Here is a 12909-nt window from a genome sequence, read left to right as displayed (position 1 = left end):
TGTTCCTTGAAGGACACTGTCACAAGAATAAAAACACAAGCCACAGACTTGGAGGAAATAGTAGGAAAACATATATCTGATAAAGGGCTTGCATCTAGAATATATAAAGTATTACCAAGGTTCAATAAGAAAAATGAAGTTAAGAATTTTCTTAGTCACCATTAGTATGTTCAAGCTCTTTTTTTCTGACTTCAGTTATTTGCAAGATCCAAACTTATCTTTTTTTGTCCATTTGGAAGGACAAGAAGATGAAGAAACATGGTAACAACACTATAAATTCTAAGTGGACTGGTGATTCCAAGAAGATTTAGGCCATTTAACAATTATTTATGAGTACCTAATAGGTCGCAGGTACTGTCAATATTCCAGTAGTGAATGAGATCTCTGCATACCTTTAGCTTCCATTTGACAAACAAGACAAATCTCAAGCAAATGATTAAAACTGTATGAGTGTTGGAAAGGGAAAATGCTAGATAATACAAGAATGTTAGCAAGAAACTAATTTGAACCTAAAGAATTAAAATGAAGCTAACACTTCAAGTAATAGCCAAAATATGCTCAGATCATGAATTGATGAAATAATGGTATTTCTTTTTGGTCCCCTCTTCAGAATATGGTTTCTAATTGTGGCTCCAAGGAAAAACTGTCTAGTATTCTACTAGACTTTGTCTTTGGTGGTCCTACATTTCAGTTTCTTTCTCCTTATCTTCCCTTTAGAGCCTCCCTTCTATGACCACACAGCCCTCTTGAGTTTCCGGTCCTTGTCCCCTTAAGGCTCCTGTTTAGTCTTTTCGTCTAGCCCCATCCTCTCTGAGTGGTTGTATCGTATGCAGGGCTGGGACTAAGTAAGGCCAGGGACGGACAGGGTACAAAATTGAGGGAGGCATTCATTCTCAAGGCCCTTAAATTTCATACCCTTTGTACCTCACTTGCCTTAACCTCATTTCAGCTTAAATCACATGTGCTAAATCTGTCCTGATCCTCTTTGAGCCAGTAGTTACATTTCATCAAAAATATTATCTTAAGTGAAAGAATGTATGGGGTGCCTAGGTGGCTCAGTTGATTAAGGGTCCGGCTCTTGGTTTTGGCTCAAATTATGATCTCAGGGTCATGGGATCAAGCCCCATATTGGTCTCCTAGCTCAGCAGGAAGTCTGCTGTAGATTTTCTCCCTCTCCTGCTGCCACTCCCCACAACATGCACATGCATGTGTGTGACCCTGTGCATGAATCTAGAAGGAGGCAAGGATGGGAGGGAAAGGAAGGAAGGGAAAGAGAGAGAGAGAAAGAGAGAAAGAAGGTGAGAAAGAAAGACGAAAGAAGAAAATATGATTTTAGAATACTTGCTTAATGGATACTAGAGATACTTTAGATAAGGGGATGTCTTATCACACTGTGAAAGATTTTTCTCCGTAGTAAATGCAAAGGGAAACAGGGTAGGATGACTGTATTAAAAACAAAATCACACAAGTATTTGATCACCAAGGTTCTGGAGACTGAGTAACAGGACCAGGAGCAGCAGATAGTATTTGAGTGCACTAGAGTAGAACTACCATGAGTGAAAACCACTTGGTTTTCAAATATAATACCCTTTGGATAACACTTGGAATTTGCTGTTGTGTATTTTGCTCTAATTTCAGTGTGATCACAAAAGTTTCTCTGCAGGAAAGACGGAGATGGGTACTTTCCATTAAATAAAGAATAATAAATATTCAGAATAGCTATTTTGTTTACATTAAAAATACTAAATCCAGGCACGTAGGTATTCTGAATGTATGACTTTGAATGTGACACATCCATGTGTAACATCCTCATAGTCCTATTAGAATGCAATTTCTTTAGCTTTCCATTGATTCCTAATGCCAACAAGTAGAGTTTTATAAAATTTTCAGGTCTTATCAGACTTTATGTTGAATTTTAAAGAAGAAATCATTTTTACTTGTAACTGTTATATATTTTATATATTACTTGTAACTGTTATATATTATAACAGTAACATATCTGGATTTTTAGGGAATTCTGTGACCCCAGCGCTTCAGGCAAGGTAGTTTTAAGTTTGATTTTGTTTTTCTAGATCTGGCATGTATCTAAACCAACCAGTTTATAACTGTGGAATTTTTCTTTGTTATTGATGAATTTTGAGGTACTTAATTCAAGGGTATGAAAAGTACTTCCCATTGACCAGCTCTGCCTTTTGTACTGAACACAGAAACCTAACAATTAAATTCATAGTTCTTCATAAATCCTTAACTGTTCATAGCTCTCATTTTTAAAATAGAAACATACTTTATGTTCTATAAGAGACAGCTGCTGGTTCTTCTGACTTAGACTTGGAAATTAAGTTGCATCTAAATAACCAAAGCTTAGAAGGTATACTTATTCATTACTGTACTAATTAAAGGAGAATTATTCAATCACGTATAATGTTGGCCCAAGAAAAGCCTAGGGCAATTGGTAATGACTGATGTTATTTGGAAATTGCAAATAGCATTCAGTTCTTGACTTTACCTTATTAGGCAGTTTGACAATATATTTAAAGAAACATTAGCATACTGATTAAGAACAGATATTTGAGTTTATATTACCTTTATAAAGATCTCTTTTTGCCTTTAACAAAGATTATCTCAGGCATACTATATTTTTGATTTGCATTGAAAAAGTTTGATGAACATTACAAATTTTTGTAGCTCCCGCTCTTTCAGTATTTTAAACATCTTGAAAAATGAAAAATAATCAGTAATTTGTAACAGTATCATCCTCTATTCTGAGACCTTGGCAAGCATTACAATACATTACCTAATTAAACTTTACAGATATTTCAGAAATGTAAAGGATATAATAAGATCACTTCACTCTTTGAAAAGAAACCAGTTTCTTCGGCAGAACTCAGTAGAATTTCCGTAGCTTCATGGCATTTCACACAAGGACAGGAAGGCAGGCAAAGTGCTCCTTCATTTAAGTGAAGCTAATAAGGGGATTTAGATAGAAAGGACTGACCACATTTAACTTCTCTGCCAATTTACTTTCCTCCTACCTGCAGCATTAATGTACCCTAGTGAAATTTGGCAGAGACACTGGAATTAACAGCTTTCTCTTAAAAAAAAAAAAAAAGTCAACAAATATTTAATGACCAACTGAGTTTAAGTTCCTGGTTTTGCCGTTTATCAGAAGAAAATATAGCACCATCCAAAGATACAGAGGTCAGAGCTGTTCCCCTGGGTGGATGCTCTAGGGACCCAGATGCCACGCGTGCACTCATCAGGACCTACTCTTGTGCTGTGGAGATCTTTTGAGAATTCATTGGCCCTCACAAAATTATAAGAGGTCTGTAGACTCTTTTGATGGGTAGAAACAGATTTAAGTTTGACCTCTTTGTAACCTGGAAACCTGGAGGATCTGTCGCTGTTTGGGAGAGAAAGGATAACCTAGTAGTTAAAGCAGGAATTTTGCAATCATACCAGCATTCTGCATACAAGCTATTTCATCTTGGTAAGTTAATTTAAAATCTCATGTGCCTCTGGTTCTCCCATTATTAAAAGAGGATAATGAAGGACCAAATTCACTGGGTTAAAGTTTAAGTCAGACATATATATGTAAAGAATGTTTTACAATAAAGAGCTCTGACCAACCAATAAGAAAAAGATAACAATTTTTTTTTTTTTTTTTTTTTTTGGGAGGAGAGAGAGAGAGAGAGGGATTGAGAGAACCAGTGGGAGGAGGGGTAGAGGAAGAAGTAAGGAGAAAAGCAAAGAGTCCGATGCAGGACTTTTACCCCAGAATCCTGGGATTTTACCTGAGGTGGAGGCAGAAGCTTAACCAACTGAGCCACCTAGGGACCAGACCATTTCTTTTTTTCATGGGCAAAAGATTTAAACAGTTATGTCATAAAGATACCAAATGGGCAAAAAAAAAAAAAAGAAAGAAAGAAAGAAAGTGTTTTACATCATTATTCAACAAGAAGATGCTAATTAAAACTACAGTGGGACCAACATAGCCCCACAATAGCTCATAAAAGGCTAGCAAAGCCAACTATTGGCAAGGATGCAGAGCAACTAGAAATCTCATTGCTAGTCAGAGAGTGAATTAATACAACCACACTAGGAAAAGGTGGTCAGTGTCTATTGAAGATGAATATACATCTTCCTCTGATCCAACAGTCCCACCGCTAAAAATCTACCCTGGTAGAATAGGAGTTTATGTCCACAAGAGCTGAACAAGCATGTTTATAGCAGCTTTATTTGTAATTGCCTAAAACTGTAAATAACCTAATGTTCATTCACAAAAGTCAAATAAAGCATAGTATACATATGTAAGGAAGTTCTAGCCACATGAAGGAAAAAGCAAGAAACTGCTCCAGGTTACAAAATGCAAGAATCTCACAGACATGAGGAGACTCAGAATGAATGAATGGAGCCAAACACATATTTCAGTACATTTTTTTAAGAAAGAAGGCGGCGCGTAACACATACTAAGGATGAATGTGGAGCTACTCTTCATCGTTTTCTTAAAAGAATAGGCCTTTACTTTCCTCAAAATACGTGGGTTCATTTTTTTTTTAAGATTTTTTTTTTTAATTTATTCATTTGACAGAAAGATCACAAGTAGGCAGAGAGGCAGGCAGAGAGAGGGGGGGAAGCAGGCTCCCTGCTGAGTAGAGAGCCCAATGCGGGGCTTGATCCTAGGACCCTGAGATCATGACCTGAGCTGAAAGCAGAGGCTTAACCCACCGAGCCACCCAGGCCCCCCACGTGGGTCTATTTTTGTCCAGATTCTTAGAGCCCTTTTAAGATCCTTCTGGAACTTGGCAAGAATTAGTGATCTAAAATCCTACTTTTACTGAAACGCGGACACTGCCTATGACCAGTCTTTTCCCTTCTTCCTCCTCCTGCTCTTCAGCAGCCGGCTCTCCAGCTCATTTAATAGCTGAGTTGTTCTGCCAAACTCTTTCTTTCTGGATCCAGCTGACAATCAGCCACCCATAACTGATCACAATGGCTTTGCAATTTTGCAAGTTTTCAACCTTTCAGCTCTTGCATTTTTGCAAGAGCAAAGGTGCCTCATGATAGTTAACAGCTGAAAATTGATCTATCATGAGTAGAAAGACAAGTTTTTGAGGAAGGCCATCCAAAAAATTATAAGCTTACTTAATAAATGGGCTTAATTTGAATCAGCATTTTATCAGAACGGGAACATTTGGCTTGGAGGGCATAGTAACCTTATGAAAATTCTGTTTAAAAAAATTACTAAAAATAGAAAATTTTTGTGTGATTTTTTTTTAAGTTGGCATGTATTTAAATACCTAAAGCTCTCATTTAATACTTGTGCAAGCTGAAACACGATTTACTCTAAGATGGGACAATCAATATTCAACTGAAAATTATGAAGCCTTTATTACACTGACCTCTCTAACACAGTCGCTAGCAGAGACCTATCATAGGAACAATGCTAACAATGTTTTAAGAGCAAATGATATTTGAAGCACAGACACGTGGTTTCTTTTGATGCCATCCTGACATGCACAGTGTTTCCCAAAGAAAATGTTATAACCATTGGAAATAATTACAAGTGAGGTATGTAAAAATGACTGTTCATTTAGAACATCTCGGAAGAAATATGACCTAGATACTGTCTAGCCTGTTCAGATTTGTTTATTTAGATTAATAACTACTTGGCTGTCCTCATAATTATTTTTCCTTAATTTTATGACAAAGCATAATCGTTAAATTTCTTTATATTTAAATTAAATTTAGTAATTTAAATTTAATTTTAAATGTAGTTTACCCTCAGACTCTCCTAGAAATGTTTACATATATAATTCACATCAAATTAAGCATAAATCATTTTTACCTCAGTAATTCAGAAAGCAGCTGTTCTTGCCCGTGCTTTAATATACAAAGAAAGTGATTCAGAGAGATTGAGTGAAATGCTTCAAGTCCTACAGTGCGTCTGACCCTTGTTACTTGTGAGGACCTCACTGTCATTTTGGTTTGTGCAAACCCACTCCTACAGATTTGCCACAGCTCAGTACACTTTCCTTGTAAGTTACCCCACCCCCAGCTGTAGACATGTCAGGCATTCAGGTACCTAGGGAACATGCAGAGGTCAGTTAGATACAAAGTCTGAATCTTCTGTAGGATGCGGCCTCATTGGTAGTATAGGTTTATGTATGGGTCATCTCAGAGAAGGTGATTAACCCATGAGAGGGTTAGATTGTCCAGATGGTGTTGAATAAGGAAGACTGTGACGGAGGGTTGGAACTCTTAAATACTAGCATACAAGGAGTGGGAGGAGGAAAAGGAGTGCGTGTCTCCTAGACAGAGAAGGCCTGGTGAGAGAACTTCCAGAGCTAGGAGACCACAAGCCAAATAATGGTTCTAAGGATGTGGTGTTTAAGAAGATCAAACACAGCTCAGGCATCTAGGATAAGGATAAGGACTGCGTCTGTTTATTACATCTGTTGGTTAGGTGGTTAACAGGACTCTGAGTAAGAGTAGTTTTATTAGGATTTTGGTGAAGCGATCATGACAAATAAGATGTCCAGAAGTGGAGACACATGGGCTGTCCACTGCTGTCGTCATTGGCCGTGAGTGGCCATCGAGCACCTGTAGCGGGGCTAGTACAGTTGGAGGTCTGCTATCAGTATAAAATACACACAGGAGTTCAAAGACTTAGAATGTAAAGGAGATGAAAACATGTTGTTGACAATTTTCATGTTGGTTACATGCTGAAATGATAATATTGTGTTTATATTGGCTCAATTAATATATACAAGTAAAATTAATTCTACATGTTTCTTTACATTTTTTATTGTGGCTTCTAGAAAATTTTAAATTATATATGTGGTTATGTTTGTGGCTCACATCATATTTCTTTTGGACAACCCTGTCATGTAATGTACTACTCTTTTAAGGAGTATCCCTTAAAAAAGAGAAGATAGCAAGCAGATAACTTCTCAGTGAAAATGCAAGGTCAAGGGAAGGACATTTAAACTTGTTTGTGGCCCACAAAAAAGCAAGAGGTGGGAAGAAAGTTAAGAAAGGGTTTAACTAATGGAGCACAATTCCCTTAGAGGGTAAGGTTGGGAGTCAAGTTTATAGGTGAGGGATGGGATTGATCCAGAAGAAGACATCCCCTCCTTTGAGCTCTGACCTAAAAAGAGGGGAACAGGGCACCTGGGTGGCTCAGTGGGTTAAGCCGCTGCCTTCGGCTCAGGTCATGATCTCAGGGTCCTGGGATCGAGTCTTGCATCGGGCTCTCTGCTCAGCAAAGAGCCTGCTTCCCTCTCTCTCTCTCTCTCTCTGCCTGCCTCTCCATCTACTTGTGATCTCTCTCTATCAAATGAATAAATAAAATCTTTAAAAAAAAAAAAAAGAGGGGAACAGAGCTAAATCTGGATAGATATATAGGGGACAGTAGAGACAAGGAAGGTGAAGACACATAGAGTACAAAACACATTCAGGTTTAATAGATCATGTAGATTGAAACTATGGGGGATTTGTGTGACCTGCAAAATTTTTAATTGAATGGGGATTTTGTGTATTTGGGATGATAAATCTTTTTTGTCAGGAGGAGCTTTCTATTGTATAAAGATTCGTTAAGATAATTCACAACAAAGACTCATACCTGATCTAAAAATGAAGAGCTTTTCTTGACACACGTCATGTTGTTTCTAGGAGAGTTTGATACCGTGCAGAGCCCTTCCACACCTATCAAAGATCTTGATGAGAGAACGTGCAGGAGTTCTGGGTCAAAATCCCGAGGAAGAGGCCGGAAAAACAATCCCTCCCCCCCTCCTGACAGTGACCTGGAGGTATGCTGACTTATCCGTAAGGAGTGGAATCTGATGTTTTATTTTACTGAATGATATTCTATACATTATGGTTCCATAAGGTTTCAACCTTAAAAAAAAAAAGAAGGAAGTATCATGAAATGAGTGGATCTCATCGTGTAGGGACTTCATAACTCTAAAATTTGAGATTTCATCCATTGTAATGGCAAAATTAAAAACTTAAAAACGATGGAACTTTATAAATTCCAGGCCTGAGATAATTGCATCTTTTGGTCCTAATTGACACAAACAGAAATTTACAAAATAAAGTCACTGTTAGTGGGATAATCTTCTGAGAGACACTCTGTTTGGTAGTATTATGGTAATGAAGAATGTTTATATGGGTGAATAAAATTTGAAAAAAGGTGAAATTAATCTGTATGGAAAAGAAAAGTTGTCTTCTGAAAATGGGAAAAATTCCGATCATTTGATAACATGGTAACATTTTTATCTGTATAAAAACTTCTATGCATCCCATTCCTCTGGTTGAAAGCTCTTTTGAGATATGTTCATGCCAAGCAGGCTGATTTTTATTCTAAAACATCAGGGAAACTATCTTAACCATACTATGTTACTTCTTACACAACCGCATCCTTCAATTAAGAAAAATACCTACCCAAGTTTCCAGACTTGATAAAATCAAATGATAGCCATTGTGCCTCTTTGTAAAACATCACTCCTTTTACCTGAAGGATAGTAGCACATTCCAGCGCCTTCAGGAACCCAGAAGGTGACAGAAATGAGTGAACAGGGTCAGGGAGCCAGCAGCAGAATGTGGGGAGCAGGGAGGATTGGCCTAGTTGAAGAGGGCCCACAAATCACTGCCACGTGGAATGTCAGTGAGCATTGTTATATCTTCCTGTTTCCCTGCTGTGCTCAGAACCCTGATGTTTATGTGAAATCTTCTAATCCTGGAATGTTGATCAATAATTTGAAATCTTTCTAAACACTGTGCAAACTGAACAAACCCCTCTGAAGGCCTAATCTAACCCAAAGTTCTACAGTTTGCAAATCTGTCTAGGGATTGCTCAATGATTTTTTAAAAATATTTTTTAAAATATTTTTACACAAATTGCAAAACCTCATGAATCCATGAGGTGAGAGATTTTAAAATAAGCTTTTAAGCATACTTATATCCTAAGTTCAGATGTGTCTTTTGGGGTATTAACTGTAAGTAAATATTTAGAGGAATACATTCAAATTAGGACATCTGATATTTAAGCTTATTATGACTTTATTTTTTAATCACTCTTCCCCCTCTGGTTTTATCACAGTGACATCTGGCAAACTTGGAAAAAAATGAATGGACTAGAGTAGTTTTCTATAGAATGGTATTGAGATTATGCCCAATGACAAAGTCAGATGTTTTCAACTAAGAAATTTCTGTTTCTTTAGAACTTGATAATTCTTTGATACTTGTATTTTTCTTCAGCGTGTGTTTGTCTGGGACTTGGATGAAACCATCATTGTTTTCCACTCACTGCTCACAGGGTCTTATGCCCAGAAGTATGGCAAGGTAAGAAGATCAAGACATTTTACTGCAAGGCACCTTGTTGGAATTTTATTTTGTTCAAAAATCCAGAGCAATTTCAAGTCATGATCCCAGGATCAAGAGATTGAGCCCTGTGTTGGGCTCTGCGCTCAGCAGGGAGTCTGCCTGAAATTCTCTCTCTCCTGCTGCCCCTCCCCCAGCGCACACTCTCATGTGCTCGCACTCTCTCTCTCTCTCAAATAAATAAATCTTTTTTAAAAAATCCAGAGCAATTTAAATACATTTAAGTGTTTTTATCGTAGACTGTCAGATCTGTTTGTAATTAATTTTCAGTGGCTCATTGTTCTTTAATGAGAACCAGCAAATTTTACCAAAATAATTCGACATTGAATTCTTTTTCAGAATGCCTTTGAATTTTCTGTCTCAAAAGCAAGATTATTACTATGATATAATCACTTTAGAAAAAATTATTTGGTAAATCAAAATGGACTTGCAACATTATAAAATCATATGTTATCCTCTAATAAGGAAATTTTAAGAAATTGTTTGAAATCACTTATTGCACCAAGTGTTGCTATTGAATGCCAGTTGAAATAAGGAGATAATCTTTTGTCTGAGAGATCCTTTGGATTTATGAAACTAAGTATTTTTTTTTTTATATATCACTTCGAATAAGAATTTGAGCAGCAAGTGGGGATAACACCTCCGCACACACACAAATTCAGAGACCGATGGTCTGGTGACTCCTCTTCCTTTCTTTCTTGCCATCTTTTTTGTGGTTAGCTAGCTTCTTATGACTGTGTTGGTGTACAGTGTGTAAGTGCCAAACTCCTTGTCAGGGAAAGCAGTTGTCAGGTCCACAGTGTTTAGGCCATTCTTGCCTGAATCTTTGACTCTGTAGGATTCATAATCTGACTAGAGTCAACTCAGAATATGTTTGGTCTGCCTTCAATTACCGTATTCAGAGTTACATCTGACTTGGCTCCTTTACATATTACGCTGATAGAAGTGCCTTCCCTGTGTTTTTATAGTGTTTCATTATTTACGAGGGTCTCATGACAGCCCAGCATGCCATGTTTAGCAGTTTTGTTAAGTTTTGTCTTCTAGACCAGAAATGATGAGTTGCGCTCAAGTATTTCCTCCTTGAAATATTCATGGGATGTGCTCTTGGTGAATATGCCCTGTATTTGATTTTTGGTTTAAGTAATATACGTAACTAAACAAATATGGAAGGTAACAGATTTGCTTAACAGCTATTTTGGGGTGCCTGGGTGGCTCAGTGGGTTAAAGCCTCTGCCTTCAGCTCAGGTCATGATTCCCAGAGTCCTATGATGGAGCCCCATATCAGGCTCTCTGCTTAGCAGGGAGCCTGCTTCCCCCCTCTCTCTCTGCCTGCTGTTCTGCCTACTTGTGATCTCTGTCTGTTAAATAAATAAATACAATCTTTAAAAAAAAAAAAAGCATAAAAAACAGCTATTTAGAAAAAATGGGCCTTAGCCCTTTTATCACAGTCATTGTCATTTAAGACCACAGTCTCCAAAGTAGGATATATGAATATGTGCAGATATACAAGATGCTCCACAGAGATAAGGAAAAAAGATAATGTGTGTACACACCTGTGCACATACACACATATACACACACATTTTGTCCTACAATTTGTATTTTTTATGTTTCATAATGCACTTACTTTACAAATACATACATATTGTTATAATATAAAGAATATGCATATAACATATAAATTAAGTAACCATACATAAATTTGGGGTGCACATTCAAAATTCAATGACTGGTGGAGTATACAGTCTAAAAACTTCCCAGATAACAATCTAAAGCATTTCTTCTGGAATAGTTTTGGCTGATGAGGAATACACAATAAATCCTACTTGAGCTGACCGCAGTATTTTTATACAGCTAAGTTTCATATTACTTCACTATTTAAGATAATCTAACTTGAACATATGAATCGAAATGAAGTTCCCTTCAAAATAGGCCCCATCAGAGGCTATACCTAAATATCCATGTGGTTTCCATTGTGTCAGATCAGTGGTGGAAGTCATCTTTTGGAATTACCTTTAGATTTTTGGAGTGTTTCCTCACTTCAGAACTTCATCCTTTTGTGGTGGTTTTAATTGTTAGAAATAGTAAGATCATTTGAACGCAAGGTGATAAATAAGGAGCATGGTTGTCACATATATATATATATATATATATATATATTTTTTTTTTTCTTTTTGGCAAAAATACCATAAAGTTGCACCCTTCCCAGAACTGAGCATAGACCTTTTGTGATAACAAGGGGCACCAGTAAAGTGTTAAGGAGTCAGGGGGCGTGGGTGGTGAACTATAAAAAACCTGAATAACAAGTCAGCTTTCTTGAGTGACTCAGACTGGTTCCAAGAGTGATTTAATAGCAAAGTTCTCATGCTTCCCTCAGCAGTGATGTATCATCAAAAGGGACCTGTCACCTCCCCAGATGGCCACCTGGACATGCAGCATTCATTTCAGGACAAGTCCCATTCTCTTAAAGTACTGTCAGAAAGCTTTTTTGGAATACAAAAGAGCCATTGTCAATGCCTAAAACAGGAGAGCTTATCAAAAGAGTGGGGCAAAGTGAGGGGAAGGAGGGAACTAATGATGCTGAGTGCCCGCAGCGTGCCAGGCGTGAAGTGTCGCAGCGGTTGTAAGACAGGATTTTCTCCCCATCTCTAGCGGAGGAAACATACTCAGGGAATAAAATGTGTGCAGAGTCATCAGGCTAGTCCATGGCAGAGATGAGTCATGGAGCCTTGGACTCGGACCCCAGAGCCCGTCTCGTCTCTGCTACAGCGCATCACACAGCATAGACCTTCAATGGGCCATGAGCACAGTATGGGACCTAGCCTAGAAAGAGTAAAGACAGGCAGTGAGGAACTGTGTAGGCCATTATGGGAGTCCTCTGTGGGCTGAAAGGATTTGAATGATCTTCTCTCAGAAGACTGGAATACTTTTCCATCAAGAGATAAACCTTGTGAAATGGATTGTGGCAGACAGATGTCACTGCCTCATGGCGGTCTAGCACGGGAAGGGAACCAGGGGCACTGTTGATAGTCTGGGGAAGGTAAACTGACATCTGTAGAACACCTGCTGGGGGGCAGATGGAGCCGGTGTTTGGCTTTTCACAAGCAGTAGGGATGATGATTAAGGACAAGAAGCTTTCAGTTAGAAAAACTTCACTTTGAAAACCCAGCCGCTGAGCCAGCGTTTGCCGCTCTGTGACCTCGGGCAAAGTCCTTCATCTCTGGGCTTCAATTTCTGTAAAATGGAAATAATAGTACCTGTAGTAAATAAGAATGAAAGGGATACCATGTTTAAAGGGCTTTTCAGAACAGCTGGCATGAATTAACATTCAAAAAACTTTCACAAACGTCATCCCCCTTAATTCTCTTAATTACTCTGCTGTAACTTCTGGTGATCCGAGTTCGGTGGATGCAGAAACCCAGGGTTATGAGAAGCTGAGAAACATGACCAAGGTCACAAGAATGCTGAATGCTGGTCCATTTGGCCCGTCTCATAACAATCCCTTGTACTTGATACGATTCTAACAGG

At 38.0% G+C, this 12909-nt stretch overlaps 1 protein-coding gene across 4 annotated transcripts in view; it reads left to right on the top strand.

Annotated features, from left to right (window-relative positions):
- EYA4 (EYA transcriptional coactivator and phosphatase 4) overlaps positions 1–12909 on the top strand; it is a 271340-nt gene that overhangs the window by 227493 nt on the left and 30938 nt on the right. For all 4 annotated transcript variants that reach the window (XM_082730719.1, XM_082730717.1, XM_082730718.1 and 1 more), the window contains 2 exons: positions 7672–7808; positions 9259–9342. In XM_082730719.1, the coding sequence (XP_082586845.1) occupies positions 7672–7808; positions 9259–9342 (221 nt within the window). The remainder of the gene's footprint in view (positions 1–7671; positions 7809–9258; positions 9343–12909) is intronic.

The sequence above is a fragment of the Mustela nivalis genome, assembly GCF_964662115.1.
Source record: "Mustela nivalis genome assembly, chromosome: 5".
In the NCBI taxonomy this organism is placed as follows: Eukaryota; Metazoa; Chordata; class Mammalia; order Carnivora; family Mustelidae; genus Mustela; species Mustela nivalis.
Note: the sequence above shows the minus strand (reverse complement) of the source record. Positions and strands in the feature narration are given on the sequence as shown.